This window comes from Tinamus guttatus, unplaced genomic scaffold, assembly GCF_059628265.1.
Source record: "Tinamus guttatus ecotype Peru unplaced genomic scaffold, ASM5962826v1 Tinamus_guttatus_pri_ptg000034l, whole genome shotgun sequence".
In the NCBI taxonomy this organism is placed as follows: domain Eukaryota; kingdom Metazoa; phylum Chordata; class Aves; order Tinamiformes; family Tinamidae; genus Tinamus; species Tinamus guttatus.
In genome coordinates, this window is record NW_028288568.1 from 243034 (window position 1) to 264648 (window position 21615).

A 21615-nucleotide genomic window follows, 5' to 3' on the forward strand; every position below is an offset into this window, starting at 1 on the left:
GTGGAGCTCACAGGAGTTTTATGAATCCCACTTCATGCCAGGGGCTTCTAGATCAGCATGAGATGCCCAGACTGACACATCTGAGTCGATCCCTGAACCATGTGCTGAGGAGCTCCCTCTTGTTCTGACTAAGAGTCCTGCCTAGTTCAGCGATGAGAATCGGGTGTTCCACAGGAGCACATTTCCATCTCTCATAGGTAGTGATCCTTTGATGAAAGAACTTGCAATGTTGGAAATAGTCGTTTTCCACTCAATGGGAAGAGACAACAGGTGATTACTTCAGTCTATTCCAGTGAACATTTCCCAGGAGGAGGGGACACAAGGCACAGAGAAATTGGTGAGTTCAGCTGGGCCTCTGCTCCTGAGCGGGGCCAGGCTCCTGGGACGGAGGCAGCTCGTGGCAGCCTGGCAGCACTGCCCAGAGACAGCCGAGTGCAGGAGCAGCTCCTGTGCCAAGAGCAGCAGGGCTGCGGGCACTGCCTGCTGCTGCGGACAGCAGAGGAGAGAAGGCAGCGAGAGGGGAACGGCAGTGTGGAGCGGGAGCACAGAGGAGAGCTCCACAGCTCTTGACACGGTGAGTTTGCGCTTACAGGACAATGCTACGGAGCTTCTTGAAGGGGACATAAGAACCCATCACACCCCATGGCTGGCAGCATTTTTCTCTTCTTTCTTCTGGCTTTTCCTGTGCAGAGGAAGAGGAGCTGCTTCAGAGCAGGGATTCTCTAACATACCACCTATGAGCAGGGCATCCTGCTGCCTTCCCCAACAGAAACAGCAGTGATGTGGAGCCGGGGTGTGCAGACAGGGTGAGAGGTCTGCACTTCAGAGCAGGCTCCCTGCACCCAAAGGTGCTGTGTGCCCACAGCAGTGACTGTGTCGCCTGTGAAGGTCAGTGCTCAGCCTGCCCAGGGAGCTCCCCACAGCACTGAGGGGAGAAGTTCTGGGTGGGAGGATTATCCTCTACCAGGACAGGCTCCTTCTCCTGCTGGGAGTTGCTGCGGGGGTCAGGTCTGCTCACAGGTCTAGCTGTGAGCACATTCCAGGGGGAACTTTGGAAAAGGAAAGGCGGGGCAGGCATTGAGATGGTGCTTAGAATTTCCTGCCACTTGGTAAAAGGAAAATGGAAATGAAATGGTCAGATTTGGACAAGAGACTGAGACTCATTAAGAGTTTCAAGGAGCTGCCAAAGAGTCTGCCAGGGACGTCTGAATGTCCCCTCACCCATCCCTTAGTGCATAGACAGCACCAGCTTCTCCTGTGCTGCTGCATCAGGGTCTATCTAAGCTGCTCCTTAGCACCTGCAGACATGGGGGTGCCCCTGGACAGTCCCCTGCTCCTGGGAGGTTTCTGCAGGGAGAGCTGGGCTCACTTGTGAGTGTCGTTGTCCTTCATCTGAGTGAGGTGCAAGTACACGACAGTGAGGGGCAAGGCTCAGTAATGAAGCAGGTCCCATGACAAAGTCCTAACAAGTTTTTTTTTTTTTTTTTTTTTCCTTTTGGAATGCACAAGGGTTTATGCTGAGAACGATTGAAGCACCAAAGATTTCTGCTCTATCAAAGAATGTTCCGACAGTGAGTAGGCACCTTATCAACAGACTCCTCCACTTATCCTTTTGCAGAGAAGACTTGATTTCCAAATGTTGAAGAGCCCTGCCATAGAAGGGGTGGACATCGTCTCCTGCAGCTTGTGTGCATCAAAGCTACTCCTTCTCTCTGCAATGCCTGGAATAAGGGTGCAGGGTGCAGGGTTAAAGGAGGCATGAGGACAGGGTCTATCTCTAGACATCTTGACATGTAGAAAGGGTAAGGTCTATCCTTGTTTCCTTTTGACCGTTGTTCTCCCTTGTTAGAGTGAGATCTAGTGTGGCAGACTCAGATACAAATATCTCTGTTGAGGAGGGCAAGAGTGATGGGGGTGAATCCCTCACAGAGCTCTTCTCCTTCAGATACAACTGCTGTGAGGGCTGTATTCAGCTCTCGTGGTGGTGAATGGAGAATATTGCCACCTGGTATCTGGACTAAGTCCATTCCAAGCAATGCAATATGCCATTCCAAAGCATCTCCACAAATACCAGTCAAAGACTAGTGCATCTATTTCCACCTGCAGCAAAGCAAAAACAGCTCCTCCGGAGCTATGGACAGGAGTCCCTGCTGAACTTGGCACACTCAGCCAGTTCAAAGTGGAGCACCAGAAAGGGAGCCGAAATAAGGGAGAGAGGAAATGTGGGGAGTTCCTTGAGAAACTGAAATGGTTTGGCTCAGAAAAGCCTGCCTTAACTTTTGGCTTTCTTTCCTTCCTTGGACAGGACTCCTGGGCCCCGAAGGAACTAATGTCCAACAGCAGCTCCTTCAGCGAGTTCCTGCTTATGATGTTCTCAGACACGCGGGAGCTGCAGCTCTTGCACTTCTCGCTCTTCCTGGCCATCTACCTGGCTGCCCTCCTGGCCAACGGCCTCATCATCACAGCCGTAGCCTGCGACCACCGCCTCCACACCCCCATGTACTTCTTCCTCCTCAACCTCTCCCTCCTCGACCTGGGCTCCATCTCCACAACTGTTCCCAAAATCATGGCCAATTCCCTGTGGAACACCAGGGCCATTTCCTATTCAGAATGTGCTGCCCAGATATTTTTCATGGTCTTCTTGTTTGGAGGAGAGTTTTTTCTCCTCAGAGTTATGGGCTATGACCGCTACGTGGCCATTTGCAGACCCCTGCACTATGGGACCCTCCTGGGCAGCAGAGCTTGTGTCAGAATGGCAGCAGCTGCCTGGGCCAGTGGTTTTCTCTATGCTCTCCTGCACACTGGGAACACATTTTCCCTACCCCTCTGCCAAGGCAATGTGGTGGAGCAGTTCTTCTGTGAGATCCCCCAGATCCTCAAGCTCTCCTGCTCAGATTACTACCTGAGGGAAGTTGGGATTATTGTGGTTAGCGTCTGTTTAGGCTTTGGGTGTTTTGTTTTCATTGTGGTGTCCTACATGCAGATCTTCAGAGCTGTGCTGAGGATCCCCTCTGAGCAGGGCCGGCACAAAGCCTTTTCCATGTGCCTCCCGCACCTGGCCGTGGTCTCCCTGTTTGTCAGCACTGGCATGGTTGCCTACCTGAAGCCCCCCTCCATCTCCTCCCCATCTCTGGATCTGGTGCTGGCTGTTCTATACTCGCTTGTGCCTCCAATTCTGAACCCCCTCATCTACAGCCTAAGGAACGAGGAGCTCAAGAATGCCCTAAGGAAACTCATCCAGCGGGTCTAGTGCCAGCAACAAGATCTGTCCTAGGGGCTTTGGCATTAAGGATAAGTGTTGTTCATTTTTTTCTTGCTTGCTTTTTTTTCTCTTATATTCCAATAAAGGAAAAATATATAGTCTGGTTCATGCCATTTCTCCGCAGGAATGTCTCGTTGGAATCTGCCACAGGGACCATGTTGGAGCAGGACGCCAGGCTTCCCCCTTCACCAGCAAAGAGGGGATAAACTCTGAGCCCCACTAAGCAACCTCCGATGTCTCCCATGCAATGAGGAGAGTTTCCCTTTGCAGTGTCTCTTCCAGCACTGGAGCTCAGGGCCACAGAGTCAGGCTCACACGAGTACAGACATGGTGAGACCATGGCTCCTATGTCCATTAGGAGAACTCGGCTCCCCTAGCCACAACCAGGGGGTAATTTTACCTGCTCTCCCTATGGAGGTCATAGTCATGTGTCGCCCTACATTGGTCCCTTCCCTCTACACTGCTCCAAAAGACCAAGTGGGGCATGAGTGGAGGGGAGGAGAGGCTGGATGCAGCATGTGGGGACAGAGCTCTGCTGCTTAGGGCCATCCCCACACTGCAAGGCATTTCCTTGTTGCACCCTTCAAAGGGCCCGCAGTTTTTCTGGCTACATGTCCACCAACAGCAGCAGGACTTTTTTTTTTCCTCTTTTCAAGGCTCTTCTCCTCATTTTCACACTGTCCTGCTGTGCTCTCATGTGCCTACTTGCCCTAAGTGCTCTTGTAACATGGTGTTTCCTGGTACATTTCTGTGATGTCAGGCAGGACTAGGGCCTGGGCACCCATATGCCAAACCTGGCCTACACAAGAACATTTACTATAATAAAAGAGCATCTCCCCTGTGATTTGCCTCAAGTGTGGCCTTTCTTCACAGATGGATCTCAAAGGGGTCTCGTGTTCTGCTTGTGGACTCCATAGGCTCTAGGGGACGAGCTCCAAGGATGTTTGATCTGTGTGATCTCCTAGGGACCGAGGGCAGCACTCGGAGTTCATCTCTCATTGGCCAGTGCCAATGGAGATGGGAAATTGTTTCTGAATCACCTGCAGCAGGTGGTCTTACAGGTGACAGTGCTGATGTGATTTGTCCTCTATCCTTCTGGAGGAGAATCTCCAGGAGATCCCCAGGAGAGCTTAGAGGATCTCCACAGCCCAGGTGAGGGCTGTGAGTGGAGCCTCACAAAATGAGGGATGGTCCACCATGGAGTAACCAGAAGGCAGATCTTTAAATCCAGGTGCACGTGAGGAAAGGAGGGCTCTCAGCCCTTGGAGAGGCAGTGAGGACCCAAGAGGGCAAGGGAAGCAGCACTGGAGGGTGAATCCTGCTGTGAAACACCAGAGATGGGAGCTAGTGCCCACCCAAACACACCTCCTCCCACTGCAAACACTCTGGGGTCGTGTGTCACCAGTATCGGTGGTGGCAGTCCCAGCCCAACTGGGTCTGCTTCTCTCTCTGACCACCATGGACCATAGTCCCACAGCTGCTCACTCTGCAAAGCAGCACCACCAGAACAGGGCCGGTGCAGGAACAGCCCAGCCAGTAATGGGGACACTGATCTGGGAAAAGGCTCTGTGGGGAGCAGAGACGTCCCAGGAAAGAGGCAGGGTAACATCCTGAGATAGAAAATGCAAAGGAGAGCCAGGTTTCTGTGTACCTTCGAGGAAATTCTCTGTTTTGGTGTGGCCAACTTTGAATAAATTGACTACACTCCTGTTAAAACAATGTTTTAAGGAAGTCTCTAGAGTATCTTCAATGCAATCATTGAAAAAAAGAAAGTCCTACTTTCCAAAATTTCTCACAGCTTTTGCCATTGCCATTTACTCTTTTCTGCTGTCTCATGTCTATCTTAAGCATCACAGTGTAAGAAACCCTGCTGGGGAGCCTTAAAAACAGAGATCCTCCCTTGGTACCTCTGGGAAGAAGGCTGTGTCCTGTTCTGTCCAGTCCTACATCCTGCTGTTATTGGAAGAGTCACTCACCGCAGAAATGAGATTTGAGGCTCCCCAAAACCTATCGACCTGTGGCCACACTTTGTGAAGTTTCATCCTCCATAACTTTGATCCTGTCTTGGACCACCCTGAAGCCCTAAATTCCCTCACTGGACTGCCTGGAGAAGAGATGTGACAGTGCAGGAGTGCAGAAGTGTCCTCTTCAGGGCTCCCTTTGAGACATTTTTCAGCTTTTGGCACCATCTGGAGATATTCCTGAAGGATTATCAGCAGGTTTTGGGAAATATCTGGGGGGAAAATGAGGTGACTGCTTTCCAGGACATGAAGAGACATCTCCCTGCTCCTCCTGGCTCTGGGATGTGGCTCCAAAGGACAACACTGGGGAGCCCATGAGCAGTGCCCAGCAGAGCCTGGGCCACACAGGGAAGGGAGGGCACCACTCTGGCACCAGGGAGACCTCCTTGTGATGACGCACATCTCACTGTGACCTCGGATCGTGTCACTGGGAGCTCAGCAGGTCACTGCCATGGAGATAGAAGAGCTAGGCAGGGAGGAGAGATGTGTCCTTGCACATGCTGCAAAGCAGTGACCTCCCTTCATATCTGTGCTATCACACAACTCTCCTCTGGCCTAACCCTAATCCTAATCCACAACCCTAAAACCCTAACCCTAACCTCTAACCCCTGACCTGTTTCTAACCTAAGCACAAACCTAAAACCCCAACTAACCATAACACCCTAACCCCCAAACCCTAAGACTAAACTTTCCAAACCCTAAACCCCCAAACGCTAACCCCAAACCCACTCACCCTCTAACACTAAACACTCTAATCCTAACCCTACCTCTAAACCGTAACAGTCAACCCGAAACTCTCTAAACCTAGCCCAAACCCCTAACCCTCTAACCGTCACCCTAAACCCTCTAACCCTTAATCCTCTAGCCCTAAATCTTCAAACCCTAAATCCTCAAACCCCCTAACCCCTAACTCTCTAACCCTAACAAGCTAGCCTCACAACCCCCCAACCCTGACCCATAACCTTCTAACCCTAACTCTCTAACCCTAAACCCTCTAACCCTATCCCTAAACTCTCTAACCCCCAACCCTCTAACGCTGAAACACCTAGCCCTAAACCGCCTACCCTAAACCTAAACCCTCTAAACCCTCTAACTCTCTAATAGTAAACTCTAAACCCTCTAAAACTAACCCCTAACCCTCTAACTCTCTTACGCTATAACCTCTATCCCCTCCAACTCTAACCCTAAACCTTCTAACCCTGACCCTAAACCCTAAACCCGCAAACTCTAACCTGCTAACCCTAAACACCCTAGTCCTAAACCCTCTAACCCTAAACTCTTGAACCTTTCAAACTTCTAACTCTACCCCCAAACACTCTTCCTCAAACGCTCCCACTCTCTACAGCTAACCCTCCTTCCCTCTAACCCTAACCCTAAGACTTCTAACCCTCTCACCCTAAAACTTCTAACACTAAACCCTCTAACCCTCTAAATCTAAGTCTGTAACCCTATCTCTAAACTCTCTGACCCTAAACACTAACACTTCTAACCCATAACCCTAATCCTTAAGGCCTCTAACCCATACCTCTAACCCCTGTAACCCAAATACTAAACTCTCTAACCCTAACGCTAAACCCTAAGACTCTAACTCTGCCCCTAATCCCTCTAACCCTCTACCTTTAAACACCCTAAATCGCTAACCCCCAACCCTCTAACCCCCTTAACCCTAAACCCTCTTAACCCTCTACTAAACTCCTCTACCCCTAAACCCTATAACCCACTAACCCTAACACTCTAAGCTAACAAAACCCGCTATCACTGTAAGCCCTAAACCACTGACCCCATAAGCTCCTAACTCTAACTGCCTAATGCCCTAATCCTAACCCTTAAACCTAAACCCTCAGCCCCCTTAACTATCAAACCCTCTTAACCTTCCAACAGTAAACCCTAAACCCTCTAACCCTAACCCTGAGCCCTAACTCTCTAACCCTAAACCTAAGCCTAATCACTCTACCCCAAACCTAAACTCTAAACCTTCCATACCCAATCTCTCCAACCCTCTAACCCAAACCTTAAACCCTAAGCAGTCTAGCCCTCTAACCCTAAACTCTCTAACCCTCTAACCCTAAACCCTCTAACCTTCTAACCATCTATGCCCAATGCCTACACCCTCTAACATCTACACCCTCTAACCCTAATCCCTAACCCTCTAACTCTAAACTGTCTAAACCAACCCCCACCCCCTAAACCTTCTAACACTCTAACCCTAAGCCCTAACCCTAAATACCCTAACCCACTAACCCCAACACTTTTACCACAACCTTCTAACCCTATAGCCTCTAATCATAAATGATTAACAAACTAAACTTAACCCTACACCCTAACCATCTAACCCTACCCTCTAACCATAACCGTAAACCCTAAACATCTAACCCCAAACCCTAACTCCTCTAACCCACTAACCTTAATCCCTCTAACCCATAACCCTAAATATTTAGCCCTCTAACCCAAAAGCCTAAACCTTAACCCCTCTAACCTCTCTAACCCTAATGCTAAACCCCCTAACACTAACACTAAACCCTAACATTCCAACCCTAACATTAAACCCTCTAACCCATTACCCTTAAACACCCTCAGCCCTCTGACCTCCTCATCCCTCAAACCCCCTCAGGCCTCTTACCCCCCAGTCCTAACCCTTACCCCTAACCCCTTCACCTTCTACCCCCCTTCACCCTCTACCCCCCTTCACCCTCTACCCCCTTCACCCTCCAATCCTCTACCCCTAAACACCTAACCATCTAACCCTAACCCCCTAACACCCTAACCCTCTTAACTGACCCCTTAACTCCCTAAACATAACCTTTACCTGGAACTGCTAACCCCTAAACCCTCTAACCCCTCATATCCTCTAACCCCCTAAACTCTAGATATCTAACCCTAAACCCTACCCCTCTAACTCTAAACCCTTTAACCCTAACCCCACCCATAAACCCTAACCCTCTAACAGTAATCCCTAAACTCTCTAACCCTCTAATCAACTCCCTAACCCTCAATCCCCTATCCCCCTCCTCCTAAACCTCTAATACTAAACCTAACCCCTCTAACCTTAATCCTTCAAACTCATAATCCTAAACCCTAACCCCTCTAACCCCTAAACCCTCATCCCCCTAATCCTCCAACTTTAAACCCTTAGCTCGCTAGCCCTCTAACTTTAAACCCTAACCCCTCTAACCCGAACCATAAACCCTCTAACCCTAATGCTAAACCGTAACACTCTAAACCTAATGCTAAATCATCTACACCCTTAAACAACCAACCTGCTAACCGTCAGCCCTCTAACCCCCTCAGCCCTCTATCCCCCTTAGCCCTCTAACTCTAATGCCCTAATCCCCTAATCATAACCTTTACCACTAACCCATAAACTCTCTAGCCATCTTAGCCATAAACTCCTTAACTCTAAACCCCCTTAATCCTCCACACCTAAACCCTAAACATCAAACCTTAAACACTCTAACCCTAAACCCTAACCCTCTAACCCTAAACCCCAATTCCTCTAACCCTAGACCCTCTAACTCCCTTAATCCTAAACCTCCTTAACCTTCTAACTGCTAAAACCTCTAAACCTAAACCCTAAACCTTTAACCTGAAACCCTAACATTCTAGCAGTAACCATAAATCCTAAACTCACTAACCCTAACCCCTAACCATAACCTCAAACCCTCTAACACAAAAAACTCTAACCCTTAACCCCTAAAACTTCTAAACCTCTACCTCTAAACCCTAAACATCTCACCCTAGAGCCCTAAACCCTCTAGCCCTAAACACCAAGCCCCTCTACCCCAGCCTCTCTTCCCCAATGCCTCTACCCGTCTAATCCTAAACCAAAATCCTCTGCCCCTAAAGCCTAAAAACTAAAGCCTCTAAACTTAGCCCTAAACCCCCTAACCCTCTATCACCCTAACCTCCTAAATCTAACCCTTACTGCTAACTCCTAAGAGCTCTAACACTTAACCCTAAACATCCTTCACCCTAAATCCCCTTCAACCACTTAACTCTAAACCCCTAAACATCTAACCTAAAACCCTAACCCGAAACTCGCAAACTTAAACCCCCTAATCCCAATCCCACTAACTCTCTAACCCCTTTACCCTCTAAAACTCCTAACCCTTTTACCAAAACCTTTTAACCCTACAACCTCTAATCCTAAACTCTAAATACACTAACTTTAACCCCACACTCTAACCATCTAACCCTACCCTCTAAGCATAACCCTAAACTCTAAACATCCAACCCTAAATCCTAAACCCTCTAACCCTAATCCCTCTAACCCATTATCCTAAACATTAATCTCTCTAACCCGTAACCCTAAACCCTAATCCTAACACCCCTGACCCTAACACTAAACTCTAACCCCCTAACCCTAACACTAAACCTGCTAACCCTCTATGCTTAAACCCCTTAACCTGCTAACCCTCACACCTCTAACCCTCTCGGCTCTCTAACCGCCTCAGCCCTCTAACCCCCTCATCCTAATCCTTCACCCTCTACCCTCCTTCACCCTCTACCCTCCTTCACCCTCTGAGTCTCTACGCCTGAACATCTAACCCTAAACCCTCTCACTCTCTAACCCTAAACCCCTAAGCCCCTAACCTTTAACCCTAAATCCCTAACACTCTAACCCTAACCCCCTACACCTCTAAACCTAACCTGTACTCAGAACCCCTAAACCCTCTGACCCTAAACCCTCTAAGCCTAACCCCTAAATGCTAACCCGTAACCCCTAAACCCCCTAACTCGCAACCCCTTAATCCTCTATTGCTAACCCTAACCCCTCTAAACCCCTCTAACCTTAATCCTTCAAATCCATAACTCTAAACCCTAAACCCTCTAGCCTCTCTAAACCCTAAACACTCATCTAACCCTCCAACTTTAAAGCCCTCAAGACCCCTAACTTTAAAACCTAACTTCTCTAACCCTAATCATAAACCCTCTAACCCTAATGCTAAACCCTAACACTCTAACCCTAAGACTAAATCCTCTATCTACCCTTAAAAATCCAACCCACTAACCCTGTCATCTGACCCCCTCAGCCCTCTAACCTCCTTAGCCCTCTGACTTTAACTCCCTAATCCCCTAATCCTAACCCTGACCACTAACCCCTAAACTCTCTAAGCATCTTAACCCTAATCCCTTTAACATTCTAACCCACTTAACCCTCTCCACCTAAACCCTAACCCTCCAACCCAAAAGCCTAAACCCTCTAACTCCCTTAACCCTCTAACCCCCTTAACCCTCTAAACCTAAACCCCAACAGCAAACATCTAATCCAAAACCCTAACCAACACTAACTATAAATCCTAAACTCACTAACCCTAACTCCTTACCATAATCTCAAACCCTCTAACACTAAAACCGCCCAACCTAATCCCCTAAAACTTCTAAGCCCCTACCCCTAAACCCTAAACATCTAACCTAAACCATAAACCCTCTAGACTTCTACCCCCCTTCACCCTCTAACACTCTACCCCTAAACATCTAACCCTATACCCTCTAGCCTTAAACCCTCTAGCCTTAAACCTCTAGCCGCTCTACCCCTAACACATCTACCCCTCTAATTCTAACCCTAAACCCTCTACCTCTAAACCCTAGACACTCTAAACGTAACCATAAACCCTCTAACCCCCAACTTCCTAAAACTAACCTTTATTCCTAAGCTCTAAACCCTCTAACCTTTATGCCTAAACCCCCTTCACCCTAAAGCCCCTTCACCCTAAAGCCCCTCATCCCCTTAAGCCTCTACCCCTGAACATCTGACCTGAAACCCTAACCTGAAACCCTCTAACCCTAAATCCTCTAACCATAGCCCTCCTAACCCCTTAAACTGCCTAACCCCCTAACCCTAACCCCACCCTTAACCCCAAACCTTCTAACCCTAACCCCAAACCTTCTAACTCTTTACCCTCTAATCCTTAACCCTAAACCCCGCAACCTCTATTTCTAACCCTAAACCCTCTAGCCCTGTAACACCCCTAACCCTAAACCCTTACCCCTCTAACCTCTCTAACCTCTATAACTCCCCTAAAGCCTCTAGCCTAAAACCTTACCTCTAAACTGTCTAACTCCCTAAACCGTCTAACCCTTCTGACACTCTAACCATAAACAACATAACGCTAAATCCTAACCATCTAACTGTAACCCCAAACCCTCTAGTCTAACGCCTCAACCCTCTAACACTAACCCTAACGCCTCTAACGCCCTAAACCTAACTCCTAGGCCCCCCAGCTCTACACCCTTACCCCTAAACCATCTAGCCCCCTTAACCCCAACCCCCTTAGTCCTAACCTCCTTAAGCCTCTAGCCCTAACCCCCTTAATCTTCTAACATTAACCTTAACATTTAGGGTTAATTAGAGGGTTCCTTTACCCTAACCACAACTAACCCTAAACATTTAACTCCTCGAACTCTCCAACACTCTAATCCTAAGCAATCTAATGCTAAATCCTAACCATCTAACTGTAACCCTAACCCCTCTAACCCTAACTCCTCTAACCATCTAATACTAACCCTAACACCACTAATCCCACTAACCCATGGACCTAAACCCTAAACCCTCTAAACAATAACCCTAAACTCTTAGCCCTCTAGCCCTCTAATGTCAAACCCTAACCCCTCTAACCCTAATGCTAAACCTGCTTACCCTAACACTAAACCCTAACGCTAAACCCTCTAAACCTCTAACCCCTCCCCCCAGCTCCCTAACCCCCTAATCCTAACCCTTACCCAAACCCTACAGCCCTCTATCTCTAAAACCCTAAATCCTAAACCCTCTAACCTTAACCCTAAAACCCTAAACCCTCTACCCCTAAAACCTCTGAACCTCTACCCCCTAAAACCTAAACACTCTTACCCTAAACCCTCTCAACCTAACCCCAAACCCGCTAACCCTCTACCCCTAAACGCTAAACATCTAACCCTAAACACTCAAACCCTCTAAACCTCTAACTCTAACCCCACTTCTAAACCCCTAACTCTAACTCCAAACCCTCTAACCTCTAAAAAGTTACATTAATACATTTTTCTACACTGCAAACGACTCTTACTGCATGCACACACACAATACTGTCTGCCAGAAAGCCCTAGACCACCACAGCAGTGCCGCTTGGATGCTCTGGGGAAGCCCAAACACCTCTGACCGTGGCAAAAAGGGGCCACCCAAGCTCATAAGATTGATGCAAAAGATACCAGCAATAAAGAGCCTAGGCCTTGACAAGATGGGTAACAAATGATGAGGTCAATAAATTTCAAGGCAAAGCGGGGGCAGCACAAGGCAAAGCAGGGGCATGGCACAACCCTCGGCACCCATATGCACAAAGCAGGATGTCATTGAGAAAACCCACTGACCACAACACTCTCCTTCCAGCAACTCCCTAGCTCACCCTTATTATTGGGGCATGACCTTTGCTTCCTCCATCTCTCTTTTGGGGCCCCCGTGGATGCTGCTCTACATCGGAAAAATCAATACAAATTGTATTGATATTGAAAAATCAATGCAAATTGCCACTGTCCCAACTGACTGATGCCTGCCCCCCACACTGAATATACCACACATGAATATATCAAGTCGATTACACATACCCTGACCAATCACCACTCCAGGCCATCTCTGCCACACTCACTTTACTACAACCAACTCCCACGTGCAAGGCAACTCCAGCCCCAAACTGAAAGGCACACACACAAACAATGGCATGCTAACTGAGGAAAATCCTCTGCAAAAAGAAGTGCTACTGCACAGAAGATACTTTATGTTCCAGAAAAGAAAGAACATGAATGACCTCAAGACCTGTGCAAAACAGTGCGCAGACACAACACACAGCTTAGAAACACAGGCTGGAGCTGCCTGCCCTAGACTCCCGCACATTCTCCTGCAAAACACCCAAAACACCTGCCTCGCACACCACTCATCCACAAGAGGCATCCGCACTAGACAGTCTGGCAGCTGAGACACACACTGAAACCACAAACTCAAGCCACCCCAACACTTTCTACATCGCCACTTAGCTTTTGCAGTGCGCAGGGTCAGCACAGGACTTCAGTTTGCAGACACACTTTAAAAGACTGTTTTGGATTGTGTTTGTCTTGACATTGTTGCCAAACCATTTAAGACATCTTGACCTCAGCATCCTGTCTCTGGGAAGACTGTGATATCAGCTCGAGGTGTTTTGTCTCCATACAATTTACAACTTCTTGGCCTTGGCATCCTGTCTCTGGGGAGATCAGCTCAAGACCCAAATAATGCTCAGCAGTGCCTACTGAGCGGCACTTACACTTGAGTTGGGTAAAGAGGAGCACCAGAGCACACGGCATGTGCAAAAGTGGGGGAACTCTTCAGGAACTGGGACATAAAAGGACTGCATATCCCCCACACACACACACACACATACATGTGCGGCTTCTTTTCCTGAACTCTCCTTCAAGAGAACATCACCTGCACTGAGGTGGAGCCAATGAAACTTAGCTGGACTGGTGGTGGTGGGAACTAATCTTGCTGCATGTCTCCCGCTTGTTTGTTCATTTTTCTTTTTCCCTCCTTCTTCTCTCTGTCCTACTGTGGTTATGAGAATAAAGTTTACGAGGTTGTATGGCATTTGATCCCATTTGTGTCTTAATCTCACTCTTGGGATCGTATTGAAATCTCCCCCGACAGTGGATCAGGACACTGAGATGCCTGCCATGCAGGGCTGTGCACATGTCACTTTGCTGTGATTTACGCTCTAGTATAGCCTGTGGTTATATCTGCAGAGACAGGTCGCCCTCCTCATGGTGGGATCCTCTGTCTGCTCAGCTGCATGGGCCTGTAGGCTTCATTGAAATATCTGACCAAGATGGGCTCAGGTGCTCTAAATGCACATATGTGGTTCCATTTCAGGTGGCCAAGGGGCCTCCTTGCCCCTATGACCACCAGCTGATGCTTGGGAAGGATGTGCATCTCTCAGTCTCGTTCCAAGAGAACTTGCATGTGCCTTGGACCATCCCTGGCACCTCAGGCATCACAACGTGTCATTATCCGAGCAGCCAACTCCTACCTTCTATCTCTACTGATTAGGGACAAGGGTTTCATAAGGGATGTCCATGCAGATACCTCTTTCACACTCACCTAAGTAATCCCAAAGTAATCCCATGTCCTGTGGGTCTCTGGTGTGCATAGGAGGGACACAAATGCCCCTACAGCCTGAAAGCTTCTGGAGAGTCATGGCTCCTGTCTGCACCCCATCGTGGTCAGTCCTGCTCTGCAGGACTTGATTTGGCCTCAGAAGAGAGCATGTGCAGACAGAAGATGAGCCATGGCAGAGTGTGTGGGCTGACACCAGGGTAGAACCTAAGTCAGATGGAATGAGACGATAAGCTCAAGCTGCTCCTTTCCGCCTTCAGGCAGGAGGTGACAAACCTAGGGGTGCTCCTGAGGGTGACACAAGAGAGGGAACACTGGGAGCTGCAGAGCTTGGCACCTACCATCTGCTTTGGGTCTGGGAGACCTGGCAGGTGGTGCCGCTGGCTGTGGCCCCTGAGAGACCCCCCAGCCCCACTAGCAGCACTGAGTCCCCTTCCACAATGACAGGAGCTTCTGGAGTGTCCTGGCTCCCATCTGCATCACATTGCTGCCCTGGCCCAGCTCTGCTGCCCTGCACGTGGCCCCTGTGCAGGCACCGTCCAGCACCCGGTGTGAGCAGAGGCAGGGAAACATCTGCTCAGCAGGGTTCCCATGAGAGCCCTCAGTGCCCCTTCCCCTAGCACTGCCTGCCCAGCGGCCTCCCACCAGCCCCCAGCCCCTGTGCACTCCTGCTCCTGTCCCCCTGGGCTGGGCAGAAGGCCGTGCTGAGGGCTCTGCCGGGCTCTGGGCCCACAGAGAGTCCAGGCAGGGTGGCCATTCCCCCCACACAGGTGCTGGGCCCGGCAGGCACACGGAGCTGGGCACATCCAAACAGGAGCCCTCCCGGGACCATGGGGAATGGGCAGTGCTGGGAATGGCTGCTGCGAGGGGCTGGGGCAGGGGCTGGGAGTTGTTTCTCATGCCAGTTTCTCCTCTCTCTTCCCTCCCCAAAAAATAGTAGTGTGGGCTCGATGTTTGTTCCGACACACCCTGCTTGAAGGTCCCCATGGCAGGAGGATGGTCTACTGGCCCAGTAGACAGCTCCAGCATCATCTCTGAATTCTCCCTGCCAGCCCTGCAGAGGAGCCAGGGGAGGGCTCGTCCTCCCAGGGCTCACAGCTGCACACACAGTCCTCCACCTCGGCATGGACCTTCTTGGAATGTGACCTCTGGAGCAATGGGCAGCAGGCAGAGTGCGGGAGATTGTCTCAAGGACGTGTGCTGGGGGTAGGTCCTCAGAGACAGCAGCAAACTGATGTGTCTCCTGGGTCATGCTTCCTTCAGTACAGGTCTCTGAAAGGGGTCTTAGCCTTATATTTGGTGCCATCCTTCAGGAGGGTTGATGCCCCTATGAGCTAAGAGGATGGACAGCATTGATCCTTCTTCATCTGCTTCCCAGGCCATGGGGTGGGCCAGCACAGCAGGGTTGTCTGGCTCTCATACCCACACCCTGAGTATTGTCTTGGAGCTTGCTGTAGTGCACCAGTATTGTCTTGGAGTCCATGTCAGCATTTTTCTCTCTAAGACCCCTTCACATTCAGTTCCACTTCCTTGTCATTTCAGACAATCCCTCCTCTGATTCTGTTGCCTGTTCCCACCATTCCCTTCCCTGTTCTCCCAGCAAGACCCTGAGCTCACGGTGCTGCTTCCCGGAGCAAAGGGGCAGTTGAGCACACAGGGATCAGGAAGTGTCTTCATGGTTGCTGTTCTGCTCCTGGAGGGAAGCAGACTCAACCAAAGGGGGTTTGTGGCCGCGATTCCCCCCAGGAGTCTGAGGATGTGTCAGGTGCTGGGAGGAACTACGGACATTTCTGAGGGTACTGGCTTGTGTCCAGGTGCACCTCTAGATCCTGAGGTTTGCCTTGCCCCCAAAAACCTGGGTTTAGTGTGTTACCTTTAGGTGCCTCCACCTTGGAGGACCTCTCCCCTTGTGAGGCTCCACTCACTGCTCTCCTGGCATCTCCAGCTTCCCTTCCAGAAACACAGGAATCTGACACTGTGCTTTAACATGTGGTGCAACTCTGGCCATGTAAATGCAGCACCACTCAACCTCTACACTATTCCTGGACACTGATAAGTGCTTCCCAAATCCACCCCTTGATCTCTGTAGAGATCATTACAAGATGATGAGTTTTTGATGCTGAACCCATGGAGCAAGCTGCTCAGCAGGCCCTTCTGGTGTGCGGTTTCTTCGGCGTGTTATTGACACCAGCTTTGAAGAAAATCCAGCCTTCAGGCAGTGCACTGGACAGAACCTTTTCTATTATATAGGAGTCACTGAGGGAGCCTGTCCTGATACAGCATTCGACAGAATTTAATGGACTAGGTGAGCAGTCTCAGACTAAATATCACGAATCCAAGAACTTGTGTAGCAACATGATAACAATTATTACTACTAATGAAAGACACAATAAAAATAACACGACGAAACAGTACTCAATCTGGTTGGGATAGAGAAAGAGTCATTTGTGGAGAGATGTGGCAATTTTACCACTGCTGAAAAATGTCCATGAAATCACTTCCCTTAAGGCATCCTTGAGCTCCTTGTTCCTCATGCTGTAGATGAGGGGGTTCAGGGCTGGAGGCACCATCGAGTACAGAACAGCCAGCACCAGGTCTAGAGTTGGAGAGGAGATGGAGGGGGGCTTCAGGTAGGCAAAAAATGCAGTGCTAACAAACAAGGAGACCACGGCCAGGTGCGGGAGGCACATGGAAAAGGCTTTGTGCCGGCCCTGCTCAGAGGGGATCCTCAGCACAGCTCTGAAGATCTGCACGTAGGACACCACAATGAAAGTGAAACACCCGAAGCCTAAACAAACACTAACCACCAGAAGCCCAGCCTCTCTGAGGTAGGAGTGTGAGCAGGAGAGCTTGAGGATCTGGGGGATCTCACAGAAGAACTGCTCCACCACATTGCTTTTGCAGCAGGGTAGGGAAAATGTGTTCCCAGTTTGCAGGAGAGCATTGAGAAAGCCACTGGTCCAGGCAGCTGCTGTCATTCTGACACAAGCTCTGCTGTCCAGGAGGGTCCCGTAGTGCAAGGGTCTGCAGATGGCAACGTAGCGGTCATAGGCCATGACTGTGAGGAGACAATACTCCGCTGACATGAAAATAGTAAAACTTAAGACCTGGCCAACACATCCCCAGTAGGAAATGGCTACGGTGTCCATCAGGGAATTGTGCATGGATTTGGGGAGAGTGGTGGAGATGGATCCAAGGTCGAGGAGGGAGAGGTTGAGGAGGAAGAAGTACATGGGGGTGTGGAGATGGTGGTCGCAGGCTACGGCTGTGATGATGAGGCCGTTGGCCAGGAGGGCAGCCAGGTAGATGGCCAGGAAGAGCGAGAAGTGCAAGAGCTGCAGCTCCCGCCTGTCTGCGAATGGCAGGAGGAGGAACTCGTTGAGGGAGCTGCTGTTGGACATTTGTTCCTTTGCAGCATAGGGGCAATATCTGAGGAAGAAAAGACATGGACAATCAGGAGGACACTCTTAAAAGGAAAATAAACAAATTAATGAAGTTTTTTTATCTATCTATTTGTCTCATTCCCAGATCTCTGAAGCTCATGGCTCTTCTAGCTAGAGGATGATATTACTCTAAAAAGAGAGCAGCCCCTGCTGAGAGCAGAGTCTGGTTTCAGAGTGCCCATCTCTGACCTTCTCACCCTTTCTACATGCCCCTGAGGGAGGTCTCCACACTCCCCTTCTAGCAAACAACACACAAGAGCCTTTTCTGCTGCCCATTTACAGCCTCCCACCATCACTTCCATACTATTAGTATTTCCATAGGTTCCCCATGGGTCGCTGGGATACCACAGATATGCCATGAGACAGCAGAGGCTTTCTGGAGGGCAGGTGGCAGCCTGCAGGACACCACAGGGTAACAGCCAAACGATTGTCAGGATTTAAGATGGACTTTCCTTAAGGGACAGTCAACTCATTTCCCTGTACTGCATTTCCTGGAGCTCCACAGGACAGAATGGGGCTGTGGAGACCTCACTCCTTTGGAAATCCTTCTTTTCCACTACTTGTAGCTTTGGTGCCTGAACTGCAGCTGAATCCTCCCAACCACAGAAAGCAGAGAGCAAGAACAGGAGCAGCATGGACAGGAAAAGAATTAAGGAACAACACCATGACCCTGCTGCCAAGGGAGGCAAGGAGAGGGACAGAGAAGCATTCTGGAAAACCTTCACTTTACCTGCAGGGTATGGCACCTTGCAGAGGAGGACATTGCAGCACTGCCCCTCTCAGCCCCTTGGTGGGGAGGCACCAAAGAGATGCCCCTCTCCTCTGCCACAGCTCTGGCTGCAGAGTTCAGCCCGAGTCCCATGCCCTGCAGTTCCTTCTCCTTCCCTGCCCATCTCTGCTGCCTGGAGCTGTCCCTGCTGGCAGCTCTTTCTCTGTCCCAGTGTCTTGTCCCTGTCACTGCTCAAAGATCCCATGTCACCCTCTGGGTGCTCAGTTCTGCCCTACAGAAACCTCTGGCAATGTCCAGGGCCAGCTCTGTGTTTACAGGTTGGAATGGAGCAGGTCACACAAAGTCCTGGGATGCTGCAAAGAAGATGCTGATGCTGCCTTTGGGCTAAAGTGGCAATGAAGCAGCTCACTGATGTTTATCACAGACCTATTGATCTCTCAGAGTGAAGGTTTACAACTCCCAGCTCATTGCCAAAACAGAAAACTTGTTCCTTCATTCTCCCTGTCAAAATTAGGAAAGTGAAAATGCAGAGACCTGAAGGAAAGCTCCTTCTCCTTCAAGCAGCTCTTCTCTTGCTTTTCCTCTTGAAAGGACCCCTCAGACATGTCCTGCGCATGTGCTGGAGCTGTGAGCAGAACCTGACCCCTGCAGCACCTCTCAAAGGCAGAAAGAACCTGCCCTGCCAGGGATCTCTTCCCGCCCAAAGCTTCTCCCCACAGCACCACAGGGAGCTCCCTGGAGAGGCTGTGTGCTGACCCTCACGGGTGGCAGAGTCACTGCCCTGGGCAAACAGCACCATGAGGTACAGGGACACTGCTCTGAATCACAGCCCCAGGCAGACCTTGGTGCACTCCCTGCCTTCACAGCCCTACAGCCCTGTGTTCAAGTGGCATAGCCAAGAGAAGCATACCCTGATCCTCTGACCATGTGTCAGGGAATCCCTGCTCTGAAGCATCTCCTCCTCCTGCTATGTCCTGCTTACACCAGGAGAGAGACCATTAAAAATCCTCTGAGCAATGGTTTGGCTGGGATGCAGACACCCCCTTTAGGAACCTCAGCAGCATTGCCCTGCAGACAGAGACTCACTGTTTCAAGGGCTGTGAAGATTTCCCCCACAATGAACTCTGCTCCCACTTCACGCTGCTGTTCACCTCTCGCTGCCTTCTCTCCTCCCCTGTCCGCAGCAGCAGGCAGTGCCCGCAGCCCTGCTGCTCTTGGCACAGGAGCTGCTCCTGCACTCGGCTCTCTCTGGGCAGTGCTGCCAGGCTGCCACGAGCTGCCTCCGTCCCAGGAGCCTGGCCCCGCTCAGGAGCAGAGGAACAGCTGAACTCACCAATTTCTCTGTCCCTCGTGCCCCCTCCTCCTGGGAAAAGTGCACTGTAGCCAACTAAAATAATCACCTGTTGTCCTTTGCTAACAAGTGGAGAGAGAGAGATTCTAATATTGCAATTTATTTCATCAGAGAATGAAGATCTATCAAAATTGGAAATGTCTCACTTTGCAAGGCTCATTTCACATCCCTTAACTAGACAGGAGACTGAGGAGTGAACAAGTGGGGAGGTCATTGACACAGGGTTTAGGTGCTGATTCAGAAATATCAATATCTGGGCTGTACCTGCTTAGATGTAAGTCAGAAGTCGTATTCAGATCCCTCCTGTAAACTCCACAAATACAGAAATGGTGGGATTGCCCTTGCCAAAACTGAAGTGAGCAGAGCACAGAGATCTGCCCATGAGGTCCTTGTCAAAGCTCCACCACAATCACTGGAGATGCACGGTGAGGGTCAGCAGTTCCCACAGAAACACCTGGTGACAGCAGAAGAGACTGAGGAGGTGCAAGGCATGTGTCAGTGCCTGCTTGCTCTGATGGAGCTAATAGGAGACCTGCATCACCCTAGAGCACAAGTTGGGGAATTGGCCGTCTTGGCCATCTGAAATGACCCCAGATGCCAACTACGACAGCAGCAACACTCCCCATGAAGCTGAGGTATGGGAAGATTGCAGGATTAACCAACAGCTCTTGTAATTCAATGCAGAGTCTTGATTTGACGTCACAGAAAAGCGCTGGCGGGGCCTTGTCTGATGCCTGGGGTGTCCAGCACAACCACACGTCTCTAGCAGATACAGCAGAGCACCCACATGAAAACCATGTCCCCTTGGAGTGATTGCTGGGCAAGTGCCCCAGGGCATCCTGCGTTTCTGTCCTGTACCCAAACACAGACATTCCAGCACTGGCTGTAGGGAAAGCCTATCCCGTCTACATCCAGGGTGCTGCATAAATGGGAGGCACCCTGGACCTGCCTCGTCTCTGCTCCAGGCTCTGCACTCTCAAACCCTTCTAGCTCTCCTCCCCTGAACTCCTCTTCATCCCATCACATGAGATGAACAGGCAATGGGCTAATAAGGACCTCCGGGTGGCTGCATCAAAGGCTGTCAAGGCCCATGGACATCTTCGGTGGCACCTTGTTCTTCCTGAACCAGTGTCAGGCACAGGAGAGAGTGCCCATTGGGCTGCTTTGTGTGAGAGGAAATGCCCATGGCCAGGAATACGTGTCCCCTCACTGGAGAAGCTCCAGCCTGGCTATCTTGGCCCAGGTCTCCTTCCCTACCATTCTCGTGCTCTCTGTGCAGGTCCCATCCCTGCTGCCGCCCACCTCTCCCTCCAGCCCCACCGCTCACCTCCCTCGTGCGCTCCTGCACTCCAGGGATCCCGTCCATGGATGAGGAACAGCCGTTCACCTGCTGCTCCTTCTCCAACTCCATCTCCAGGACTCGCTCTGGGGACAGCCCTGCACAGCCAGAGTGTTTCCAGCCTGTCCTCTACACAGACAGACGCGTCCACACAGTCCATGTCACAGCCCTGTCCTCTGATCAGATGCTCACACTGAGGGGACCTCACAGGCCCTTGGCTGGGGCTGGTTCTGCTGCTGGCCAATCCCGCACAGGGCCAGCAGTGACCTCACAATGTGCCCTGGAACCTTCAGCTGGCTCTGGCCTATCAGCAGCAGGGACAGAGGGTGACGTCACAAGAAACCTCAGCAACCCAGA

At 50.3% G+C, this 21615-nt stretch overlaps 2 protein-coding genes across 2 annotated transcripts in view; one reads left to right on the plus strand and one right to left on the minus strand.

Moving 5' to 3' along the window:
• Positions 1-2329: 2329 nt before the first annotated feature.
• The window catches only part of LOC148596036 (olfactory receptor 14C36-like), a 54841-nt gene continuing 35555 nt past the window's right edge, over positions 2330-21615 (plus strand). Inside the window, exon 1 of the mRNA XM_088532829.1 lies at positions 2330-3086. Within this exon, the coding sequence (XP_088388955.1) occupies positions 2330-3086 (757 nt within the window). The remainder of the gene's footprint in view (positions 3087-21615) is intronic.
• On the minus strand, positions 16837-17796 carry LOC148596037 (olfactory receptor 14A16-like). The gene has a single exon (XM_088532771.1). The coding sequence runs from the start codon at positions 17794-17796 to the stop codon at positions 16837-16839; it is 960 nt and encodes a 319-aa protein (XP_088388897.1).